At 36.8% G+C, this 12,742-nt stretch overlaps 1 protein-coding gene across 4 annotated transcripts in view; it reads left to right on the top strand.

Annotated features, from left to right (window-relative positions):
* LOC109087811 (calcineurin-binding protein cabin-1) overlaps positions 1-12,742 on the top strand; it is a 91,413-nt gene that overhangs the window by 10,863 nt on the left and 67,808 nt on the right. For all 4 annotated transcript variants that reach the window (XM_042730214.1, XM_042730212.1, XM_042730215.1 and 1 more), the window contains exons 10-20: positions 473-644; positions 866-996; positions 1,091-1,308; positions 4,047-4,119; positions 4,240-4,427; positions 4,608-4,739; positions 5,800-5,997; positions 9,258-9,500; positions 9,684-9,837; positions 9,923-10,035; positions 12,056-12,208. In XM_042730214.1, the coding sequence (XP_042586148.1) occupies positions 473-644; positions 866-996; positions 1,091-1,308; positions 4,047-4,119; positions 4,240-4,427; positions 4,608-4,739; positions 5,800-5,997; positions 9,258-9,500; positions 9,684-9,837; positions 9,923-10,035; positions 12,056-12,208 (1,775 nt within the window). The remainder of the gene's footprint in view (positions 1-472; positions 645-865; positions 997-1,090; positions 1,309-4,046; positions 4,120-4,239; positions 4,428-4,607; positions 4,740-5,799; positions 5,998-9,257; positions 9,501-9,683; positions 9,838-9,922; positions 10,036-12,055; positions 12,209-12,742) is intronic.

Raw genomic sequence — 12,742 nt, 5'->3', positions numbered from 1 at the left:
CTCTATTTATGGCTGGGTAAATAGTGACAGTGATGAGCGCTGTGTTTTACAGTTATCAACTCAAAAAAAAAAAAAGAGGGCAAGGGCAAATGAACTTGTAATTATTATGGCAGTGCATCAAAATTCAGTGTCATCAGTTTGCCAAGAAGAACACAGAACTTTTTACACACCATTTAGAGTAGTTAAAGAGTAGTTAACTTGAGAAACGGTTGAGAGACAAAGAACAAGAAATGTTTAATAAGCTAGTGTTACATATTGCTCTATTTAATTTCTAATTCAGTTTGGATGCTTTTCTTGTGACTGGGATGTCAAACATATTAAATTTACCCTATGCATAATTTGGCTGTTTGAAATTTTAGCACTCAAATCAAAGATACACTGTTGTTCAAAAGACTGGGTCAGTAAGATTTCATTCAACATTTGTTTACATGCATATATGACAATGATGATGTCATTGCTCTTCACCCTACAGCTCTGGACGCTGCCTTGAATGACAAAGTGAAAAAAGGCACCAAGAGAAAACGTGTGGTAGAGGACACCGTAGAGACGGCGAAGAGGCGCTCGGCACGTGTCCGCAACACCAGATGCAAGAAAGAAGAGAAGATTGACTTCCAAGAGCTCCTGCTCAAGTTCCTCCCCTCTAGGTGTTTATTTTAATATTAATCTCTTCAGGCGTTTGGTTCCAACCTGCTGTGACCATATCAAGACATTTTGTCGTTTTCTATTTGTGTTTTGTCATGCTGAGTGAATCCTAGCAATGAAAACACATTCGACTGAAATCTTGCTGCACACAGTTGTATGTTAGACATCAAACATGTCCTTAGAAAGTCTTCCTTTGTCACATTGACTTGAGCTTTATTTCCAGACTGAAAAAGTTTGAAGGTGATGAAGATGAGGAGAGCCTGAGTAACATGGACTCACAGTGTGACGGCAAACCTGATTCCCAGTTGAACCGTGGATCCAACTCCTCTGAGTACATTGTATCTATGGAGTCAGGTACAGAAACTGCGTCTTTTTTTTTTTAGTAGTCACTGTTTTATTGCTTTCCACATCTCTTTGATTTTTCTCTCTGCTCTTCATGGTTCCTCAGAGCGGAAGGAAGTTCATGCGTTCCTGTTGGCGAACATGCAGAACGGCGGGATCCTGGAGCTGATGATGCGGTATCTGAAGGCGGTGGGGCAGAAGTTTCTGGAGGATTGGCCAGCGGGCCTCAGCGTAGTAGTGCTGGATCTCTTCAACTTCTGGAGGAAACACAGCGCTGGCCTGCCCAACCCACTGCTCAGAGATTCCAGCAACCAGCACATAAAGGTGAGCCTGTTTGTGAGGTTCATCCCAGTACAACTTTGAAAGACGTTCATGGTTTTGTTTGAGACACTTAGTAGCAAGTAAAGGAGATTTCCATGTGCAATTTGGCTTTCATGTTTGAAGTCACATTGAAGGGATAGCTCACACAAAAATGAAAATTCGCTTTTGATTTACTCGCCTTCAAACCATTCAAGAAGTAGGTGACTTTTTTTTGTCCTTCGGTAGAACAATAAAGAAGACTTTTTGCTGAAACCGTGGGTCCTTGGTGATTCATAAAATGCAAGTCAGTGGTCATTTTGAGAGTAAAAAAAAAAAGTGTATTTTATTCTATTATACCAGTAGACACAATTAACTGGTAGAGATATTCTACTATTGTCTCAATTGTGGATACACGCTCACTTGACATTGCTGTGCTACATGGTCACGGAAACTTATCGTTTGCTCTTATTTTTAAGCATTGTGGTATAAAAAGAAGTGATTTTAAGCTGTTGAAATGCAATCAGCAGCGAAAGAGAACTCATTTCACTGTATGTGTGCTCTGTCTGAGAAAGTGTTTCTGAGTGCTGTCAGAGAGGCATGCGCACATGAAGACGGAGTGATTTTTGCTGCTTTATAGACTTGAACGGTTAAATACACAGACCCATATGTGTCAAAATGCCCGTCTTTGCAAATATCCTCAAACATACTAATTTAGGTCTTAATGAAAGCAAACAGCTGAGAAAGAAAACACATGTGTAACAGTATATTGGATCTGGGCAGCTCTTAGAGTGACAGCAGTCTGATATTCCTGCTGTCTGTCGTTCATGTTAAACAACAAAAAAAGAGACAATTTCTCATTGCGCTTGACTAAAACAGTTTTGTAACTTTAATAAAAAGAAATGTATATTTAATTTCACACAATGAAGAATATACAGTGTTTTTATTAATTTGATTACTTTATACAATAGATGTAGCATTTCTTATTTGTTTTGCTGTAGTTTTTTTGTCCTGTTGCTTGTAATTAGTTTCTTTTTCTTAATTAATCGCTGACTGCTTACTTTTAGGCTAGTATTAGTTTTTTGTGATATGGGTATTGGAATTATAATTATTTTGCCAGTTCAATAAGTAATTACATTTTGAAATATATACTGAAAAAGGATGATTTTTTTTCTGTTATTTAATTAAGAATTTAAAATATAAAAATAATTTAAAACCAAATAAAAACATGTTTATTTAGTTTAGGTTTTTGTGTTTGTGTGTGTTTTTGCTCAGTGCAAACTGTTGTAGGAACAGAAGAATGACTTAGAACCGTTTATTTGTCTGCACATAAAAGGAAATAGCTACACGTGTTCACTTAAAGAAGTTTTTTCCTCATTGGAAGATCATTTGGCGCACACACTGCTTGCACCTGACTGAAAACAAAACTCTATTCATCATGCCACCTGAACTTTCTATATTTCTCCCAGTGTGTCTGCTGAAAAACAGACAGAGACAGATAACTTAACAAGTGTTTTTAGCAAAATCTAGGTCACAGACGTTCTCTGTTATGTAAATGAACCTACACAATTAACGTACAAGACCAGAAATAAAACACAAATTAAATGTTTATCTGGAGGTAACATGATAATTACCATTTAAAATGTATTTTTAAATGTAATTTATTTCTGTGATCAAAGCTGAATTTTCAGCATCATTACTCCAGTCTTCAGTGTCACATGATCCTTCAGAAATCATTCTAATATGCTGATTTGCTGCTCAAGAAACTTTTTTTTTTAAGATCAGTGTTGAAAACATTTGTGCTGCTTCAAGTTTGTGTGGTGCATTTTTTCTTTGATCAATACAAAATACAAAAGAACAGCATTTATATTAAATATAAGTCTTATTTACCTCAAACTTTTAAACTGTAGTGTATATTTTTAAAATTTCATTAAATTATAGTAAATGTATGGAAGCAAATGGGTAGCAAAATTTCATTTTGAAATGTAATATGCAAAATGACAATGCAGTATGTAAAATGGCAACGTATTTCTTTATTTAAATGTACATTTTCCCATACATATTTGCAACATTTAGTGCAAAATGAATGCCTTGCTTTTCCTGCCTATATAATTTACTACCTCTAAGACTAAGTGCATTTAGGAAAAATGGCATTTAAATGATCATTTTGCCACAGTTTTTGCTTGGACATGTTAAACATATATCTAATCAATTTGAGTAATACAATTTCATTGTAATTTTGCAACTTATAAAGCACTTAAATATGTTTTTAATTTACATATTAAAACTTATGAAGAAAATGGCAAATGTGAATTATAAAATTAAAATTTAATTTTCATTTTGCACCAAATGTTGCACATTTGTAAGGGAAAATGTTAATTTGAATACAGAAATACATTGCCATTTTACATATTGCATTGTCATTTTGCATATTACATTTCAAAATGAATTTTGCTACCCATATGCTTCCATATAGATGTTCTTGATTCTTATATTTTTTCCATCCTTGCATGCATTTTACTTACTTGAAGAATCTCACTCATCTAACTGTAATACCAGTTATTTCTTAGGTGCAACTCTGAAACAAAGTGAAAATATACAATTAAGGTCTAGTTTACATTGTACGAACTGATTTAAAATGTAAAACTCAAATTCAGTTGCATGTACATATCAGATGCATGTAATAGATGTTTACAGTTCTAATCACAGTGTGGTTTTATTTACAATACAACTACTTGGACATTATACTGTCTGTTATATTACAGGAAATGCTGCTTATGTGTCTCTGCTGTCTGGAGCTGCAGTTGGAGCAGAAGTCCATGATGAAGGGCAAGAACAGTAAGAACATCACACTCAGTCAGACATCTGTGTTTTGTTTGACATCAGGCACTCATATGCAATAAAAGTTAACAAATCATGAAAAGGAAAAACACCAATGTCATGTGGCTGTATTTGCAGTGTCTCAGAGGAAGACCATGTCTGGATCAGGAAGGGATTGTGGGGACGCTGATGGTCTAGAGACCCGCTTTCAGACAGATATGTTCCTCCTGACCATGGCCTCCTCTCAGAGAGATCTGTTTGAAGACGACTGGCTCTCTTTTGCCGTCAGAGTTCACTGGCTCAAAGCACGATACCTCACCTTTCAGGTAAGAGAGCTCAGTTTCTAGACACAACAGCACAGCAGTATCACTTTAAAACACATTTGGTTATCTTGACTAGTGCTGACTTACATATAAATGGAGTATATTTAGAGAAAATACATTTACACTTGTGTGAAGTTTTTGCCCTGTAGACATGAATATATGAATGTTAATTTGCTGTTTTAGGGTGACATGGAGGAGGCGCTGGAGTGTTACGACATGTGTGTCGGTCTGCTGAAAGGTCAGACAAGTGAGATGGAAAAAATCACCATCCTCCTGCCCAACCTCAGCGTGGACAATGCCATCTCTATAGAGGAGGTACAGTACAAAAGATGTTTGTCACGTCTGTTTCATAGAATTTCATAGAAGAGTAGAAGTGCTGTTCAGTAGAAACAGAAACAGAGTATTTCCACACATTTGATCATGTGACACTCATACCTTGTTCATGGCTATATTATTGATGACAGCTTAATGGAGAGGGAACAAAGGAGAGAGCTCTTTAATTAATTAACATTTTCACTAAAGTGTGTGAAACTATGACTCTTTTTAAAATAAATATATATTCAGATTTATCTTTAACGTGCATGAAAAGATCAGAAACTTTTAAATGTTTAAAACTGAATGCAGGTGTATCAAAACAAATAAAACCGTCACAATTAATTCACCATTAAAGGGTTACTCCACCCCAAAATGAACATTTTGTCATTAATCACTTCGCCCCATGTCGTTCCAAACCCGTTAAAAGCTCCGTTCGTCTTCGGAACACAATTTAAGATATTTTGGATGAAAACCGGGAGACCTGTGACTGCCAAGTTACACTGTCAAGGTCCAGAAACGTATGAAAAGCATCGTCAGAATAGTCCTTCTGCCATCAGTGTTTCAACGATAACATTATGAAGTGATGAGAATACTTGTAAGCGAAGAAAACAAAAATAACGACTTTATTCAACAATTCCTTTGTCTACAGTCTCCTCTGTGTCTCTCCATATCACTGTATGCTGCGTATGCTCTTCTGTGTCATCCGCGCCACTAGGATGCACTGTTTCTACGTGTATTTAGCTTTGATTTGAAAGAAAACAGCGCATCCTTGTGGTGCGGATGATACAGAAGAGCATACACAGCATGTACATGTGCAACAGGACTGTAAAATAAAGTGTAACCAATGTCCTTAATTGGGAAAACAACAATTTGATGTCTTGCGCTTTACATTTTGGTGCTGTAGTTTTTGGAGTTTCCACTAAACTGGTCTGGGTGCTAGATTACATCTGCATGGTAGATCAGACTTTATTTAAAAAAAGGCCAAGTTCCACTGTTGCATTATATAGGCCCTTTAAGTAAAGAAGAATTTAACTTGTTTACTATTCATTGCTCTGTTTAGATTGAGAAGAAGTTGAAGTCTCTAGAGCGATGTCAGTCTCTAGAGGAGATCCAGAGACTGTTTGACACGGGAGACTACCAGTCTGTGATCCGTCTGCTGCAGCCCACACTGAGCTTCGGCCCCGGCTCGTCACGAATGAAGCCTCTAGATTACATCAGCTCTGCTCCTGAGAGACCAGCACAGCTCTTACTGCTGCAGGTAAAACACACTTCCTGCAAAGCCTGTTTGTATAATGCATCACAAAGTTATCATTAATGCATTATAAATGATTCATATTACCTAATATTCATTTATTTATTATGTAGCTTTGTAAGTTTAGCAGCATAATGTACAGTCAGTAGGTCATTAATGCAAAATATACCCCTTCATGATAATTCAAGGGTCCTCCACTTTGCGCCTGTGGTTCTGATCATTCTGTCAGGGTTTACTTTGCGATAATGACCAGCTGACTGTACTTTATCCCTTCTGCACAGTATAATTAATGAAAAGTTAAGTTTGGGTTTTATTTCGAGTGTTGTGAAGTGCTCTTTTAAAGGAGTAGTTATTTAAAGGAACATAAACAGAAATGAAATATGTAGGCAGAACAACAAAAGGACAATTACAATCTTTGTGTGAGCAATTTTATGTAATAATATGACCATGAGTAGTAATACATGGTAAAGTATTATGTGTTATAACTGCATTTATAATTCTCTTTGAAAATATACACAAAAAGTTTGCGGTTTTTAAAGAAAAGAAGAAATGAATACATTAGGGGCCAGACTTACTAACAGTGTGCCAGTGCATACCGCCTTTTGGCATTAAAAAAGGACTGTCAGGATTTACTCAAGACGCACAGTGAATAATTAGACCTGAAAAAGCGTGGACAGTTATTTTTGCGCCTGACATTATTGAATATGCATTTGTATGAATTATCCTTTCAGACGCAAAATTTATGGGAGGAGACTAGTATTAAAATGAATCACGCAATGCCACTTACTAATGTTTGCGCTCATCAAATTACGGGTATTTGGGCCATTATTTAATGCCCAAACAAAAAGCATGTCTTAAACTATTTTGCGCTTGAAATGGCTGTGTTTGTCACCCGAAATCACTGGCAGAAATTTCCCCTCCCATTGGCGCTGTTTTGGATTGTGCTTGTTAATTTGCTCTGTTTAGTAAATCTGGCCCTAAATTGATTAAATGTGACATTTATAATGTTAGAGAAAATTATAATTTCTTATAAATTAAACTTTATTAATGAAAGAATCCAAAATGTTTCCATAAGAGCTGTATTAATAAGCATTAAATCAGCATATTAGACTGATTTCTGAAGGTTCATGTGACACTGAAGACTGGAGTAATGATGCTGAAATTCAGCTGTGATCAAAGGAATAAATTGTATTTTTAAATATTTACAAAGAGAACTGTTATTTTATATTGTAATCATACAGTTTTTATTTTAATTTTGATTAAATAAATGCAGCTTTGATGAGTTTTTAATGTTTTTAGAAGAAGTCTCTTTTACCAACTCCAAACTTTTGAAAGGAAATATGATGCATTACAATGTATATAATTGAGCATTATGAATACCTTTGTACTGCAGTGTACAGGTGCTGGTCATATAATTAGAATATCATCAAAAAGTTGATTTATTTCACTAATTCCATTCAAAAAGTGAAACTTGTATATTATATTCATTCATTACACACAGACGTTTATTTCTTTTAATTTTGATGATTATAACTGACAACTAAGGAAAATCCCAAATTCAGTATCTCAGAAAATTAGAATATTGTGAAAAGGTTCGATATTGAAGACACCTGGTGCCACACTCTAATCAGCTAATTAACTCAAAACACCTGCAAAGCCTTTTAAATGGTCTCTCAGTCTAGTTCTGTAGGCTACACAATCATAGGGGGAAGACTGCTGACTTGACAGTTGTCCAAAAGACGACCATTGACACCTTGCACAAGGAGGGCAAGACACAAAAGGTGAAAAGGACAAGCTGGCTGTTCACAGAGTTCTGTGTCCAAGCACATTCATAGAGAGGCAAAGGGAAGGAAAAGATGTGATAGAAAAAAGTGTACAAGCAATAGGGATAACCGCACCCTGGAGAGGATTGTGAAACAAAACCCATTCAAAAATGTGGGGGAGATTCACAAAAAGTGGACTGCAGCTGGAGTCAGTGCTTCAAGAACCACTATGCACAGACCTATGCAAGACATGGGTTTCAGCTGTCAGATTCCTTGTGTCAAGCCACTCTTTAACAACAGACAGCGTCAGAAGCATCTTGACTGGACTGCTGCTGAGTGGTCCAAAGTTATGTGCTCTGATGAAAGTAAATTTTACATTTCCTTTGGAAATCAGGGTCCCAGTGTCTGGAGGAAGAGAGGAGAGGCACACAATTCACGTTGCTTGAGGTCCAGTGTAAAGTTTCCACAGTCAGTGATGGTTTGCGGTGCCATCTGCTGGTGTTTGTCCACTGTGTTTTCTGAGGTCCAAGGTCAACGCAGCCATATACCAGGAAGTTTTAGAGCACTTCATGCTTCCTGCTGCTGACCAACTTTATGGAGATGCAGATTTAATTTTCCAACAGGATTTGGCACCTGCACACAGTGCCAAAGCTTCCAGTACCTGGTTTAAGGACCATGTTATCCCTGTTCTTAATTGGCCAGCAAACTCACCTGACCTTAACCTTATAGAAAATCTATGGGGTATTGTGAAGAGGAAGATGTGATATGCCAGACCCAAGAATGCAGAAGAGCTGAAGGCCACTATCAGAGCAACCTGGGCTCTCATAACACCTGAGCAGTGCCACAAACTGATCGACTCCATGCCACGCCACATTGCTGCAGTAATTCAGGCAAAAGGAGCCCCAACTAAGTATTGAGTGCTGTACATGCTCATTCTTTTCATGTTCATACTTTTCAGTTGGCCAAGATTTCTAAAAATCATTTCTTTGTATTGGTCTTAAGTTATATTCTAATTTTCTGAGATACTGAATTTGGGATTTTCCTTAGTTGTCAGTTATAATCATCAAAATTAAAAGAAATAAACATTTGAAATATATCAGTGTGTGTAATGAATGAATATAATATTTTCACTTTTTGAATGGAATTAGTGAAATAAATCAACTTTTTGATGATATTCTAATTATATGACCAGCACCTGTATATAGGCTTCAAGTAAAGTTACTGCATTGTCTCATAAACGCATCCTATTTTTCTCACAGACATACTGTATCCGTGGATAGTTCGATTCATATCAGAGCTCAAAATGATAGAGCCAGCAAGTTAAAAGCTAGTTATTATGGGAATAATGACTAGCTTCACTCACAAAGTGTGCAATATCCTATTTGTCTTAAATGTGATGCGTATGACCGAACATTTCCTCAACCCTCAATTCTAAAAAAGGGTGGCGTTTTCAGACACTTAACCTGTTGACCCCATATCTGTCTTTGCCTTTTCTCTCCCCAGAGCTCCCTGCTGCGGCTGAGAGACTACAGCTCCTGCCTCGAGACATCTGAAGTGTCTCTCAATGAGGCCATACAGCACTTGAACTCTGCATTACCCAGCAGCCCCTCTGCCAAGGAGGAGTGGGTGTCCACCATCACGGCCCTGCTGAGGGGCATCGAAAGCTGCATCACAGACAAGCCTGAGCTGCTCATTCACACCCCACGATCCACAATCCTCCCGCGTCTCGCCAACAACCTCATAAAGGTCTGTTTGGATTCATGGGAGCGTGCTTGTTGCTATACGATCATAATAATAAGAAATGTTTCTTGAGCAGCAAATCAGCATATTAGACTGATTTCTGAAGGAACACGTGACACTGAAGACTGGAGTATTTGCTAATTGGAGTAATCTCATTTTTTTACTGCTGTTTTTGTGTTCATTCTCTAGTTGATAGCCAACAGCATGGTCTTACCTGATGACCCCAAAGAGGCTCATTTCTCATCACTGCTGCCATGGATTCTGCTGTACCACCTCATCAAACAGGAAGAGGCAGCCTTTGACTGCATGCTGAGGCAGCACATCACAGATGAGGATGATGATGGTATAAATAAAGAAAGATAACAGCATTTCAATGTAGTGATAATCTTAATGTTTTTAACACAGCTGTGTGTGTTTGTGTTCTGTAGAGGATGACACTCCATTGCTGCCCTCCTCCCTCATGCTTCTGAACACGGCGCATGAATACCTGGGCCGTCGCTCCTGGTGCTGCAACTCTGATGGCGCTTTACTCAAATTTTTTGTGAGTCTCATATAATATCATGCCGATATATGTTTCTGTGACATGTATCTGTGCTTCTGTAATCATGGGTATTATGAGTTATTTTAATAATTTCACTTGTATATTAGTAATATTGTGCATTGACAATATTGTGGTCTTATTTAAAGGGATAGTTCACCCAAAAATGAAAGTTCTGTCATTAATTACTCACCCTCATGGGTTTTTTGTTTTATTTGTTATTTGATTTGTTTGGGGTGGTTTATTGTTCGAATTAGCGATCTTGTTTTCATGTTTTACGCAAAAAGATAATTGTCTGTTTTGCTTGCATACATCTACACACCTTTCACTTTTTAAAGGGATACTCCACCCCAAAATGAAAATTTTGTCATTAATCACTTACCCCCATGTCGTTCCAAATCCGTAAAAGCTCCGTTCGTCTTCAGAACACAATTTAAGATATTTTTGGATGAAAACCAGGAGGCATGTGACTGTCCCATAGACTGCCAAGTAAATAACAGTGTGCCGCGGATGACACAGAAGAGATGGAGTATTCTGACGACGACTTTCATACCTTTTATGGACCATGACACTGTTATTTACTTGGCAGTCTATGGGACAGTCACAAGCCTCCCGGTTTTCATCCAAAATATCTTAAATTGTGTGTTACGAAGACGAACGAAGCTTTTACGGGTTTGGAATGACATGGGGGTAAGTGATTAATGACAAAATTTTAATTTTGGGGTGGAGTATCCCTTTAAGACCAAAACAAAAGATGGATTCATTGTTACTCTTAATTAAAAAGCACGGCAACAATAAAACAGTTAGATACAATGACAAACTAGCTTACAAAACATTTATTTTTATACAAAACAAAAACGAATAAGATGAGGCATGGCATACACCACATGCTGTATTACTGACTGATAAATTACAGAACGTTTAGCAAACACTGAAGAATCAAATAAAAAAAAAAATAATAAAAGAGAGCCTCCATAGCGTAATGTGAGGTAAATAAACAGCAAAGATAACAAGCTTTTCAAAGTGAAAACCAAAAAGAAAAGTTTTGTTTGATGTTTGTCATATGCAACAGAAATGGAAGTGTTTATGAGTTAAAAAACGAGGTGAAAATTTACTCACAAAATTTAGTCACACAGGTGCAGTCTGAAGCCCTGTATTAAGATATTTTTGATGAAATCCGAGAGCTTTCTGACCCTCCATAGACAGCAACACAACTGATATGTTCAAGACCCAGAAAGGTAGTAAGGACATCGTTAAAATAGTCCATTTGACATCAGCGGTTCAACTGTAATTTTATGAAGCTACAAGAATACTTTTTGTGTGCGTCACTTTAATTCTGCATTTATTTTTAACACAACTAATACATCTGTAAAACACACTTGCATAAACAACTGTTGAAAGGTTTGGGGTAAAATTTTTGTAGTCTGCACACCAACGCTGCGTTTATTTGATCAAAAGTACAGTAGAAACAGTAGCAATATGAAATTTTATTACAGTTTACAACTCTTTTCAGTGTGAATATATTTTAAAATGTACTTTATTTTTGTGATCAAAGCTGAATTTTCAGTATCATTACTCCATTCTTCATTGTCACATGAACCTTCAGAAATCATTATAATATGCTGATTTTATGTTCAAGAAAAACATCTGTTATTATCAATGTTTTTGTGGGAATATGCTAAAAAAAATCTGGATTCTTTGATGAGTATAAAGTAAATAAAAAAAACATAAAAAACAGCAGTAACACTGTATTTTACGGTGTCCTTGTTACACGCTATATGTACTTACTATTATAATAACAATAAAATATGCATAATTACATGCAAGTAACCCTAATCCTAACCATATAGTAGGTACATGTAGTTAATTAAAATAGGAATATTTTGCAGCATTATAAATGTCTTTACTGTTACTAATAAAAATATTAATTTCTTAAAAAAAAAAAAAAAGGAATATCTTACTGACCCCATTTTGCTTTAAAAACATACATTCTGCTGTCTAATGATCATGTGTCTCTTTTCAGGTGCGTGTTTTGCGGGAGAGGCTCTCGGGAAATGAGAATCTGCCATATAAAGAGGATCTGGAGACGGCACTAGAGCAGTGTTTCTTCTGCCTGTACGCTTACCCGAGCAAGAAGAGCAAAGCCCGATACCTCGAGGAGCATTCTGCCCCACAGGTACACTCACAATGACAAATGATATGAGCAGAGTTTACACACTTAACTTTCTGAATGTCACCGCTGTGCACAATTCATCAGTGTATGCAAGATAATTAATGTTTGTTTTCAGCATCTTTCATCAAAATAATAGCTTACTCTTTGTTCCAAAAACCAAGGTCATGAAGACAAAGTAAAATCAAATTCATCACAAAATATAGTCAATGGTTTTGACTTCAGAGTCATGTTAGCGAATTACAGATGTCTCCTGCGTACTCATTTTATGTCTTGAATATCGAAGAAGCTTTATAAAGAGAGGAGGAGGACTGTCCCTGTGCTAATGAAGGTAGGTGGATGTTGGGTAGGATGAGTTGGCGGTCTGATTCAGCAATAATTCAGTGATTGATTATCTTTTGGCAGCAGGAGTCACATTGATCATTTAGCCACCCACACACCCATTATGCAGGACTGCTCTGTACACAGGAAATGCTGTACACACCACCAAAGTACAATACCGAGGTGTTCTGCACCTATTCCTGTGTCTCTGGAGGAAAC

This window comes from Cyprinus carpio, chromosome B8 (genome assembly GCF_018340385.1).
Source record: "Cyprinus carpio isolate SPL01 chromosome B8, ASM1834038v1, whole genome shotgun sequence".
NCBI classification, from domain to species: Eukaryota; Metazoa; Chordata; class Actinopteri; order Cypriniformes; family Cyprinidae; genus Cyprinus; species Cyprinus carpio.
The sequence above is the reverse complement of the archived record's forward strand: the minus strand, read 5'-3'. Positions and strand labels throughout refer to the sequence as shown.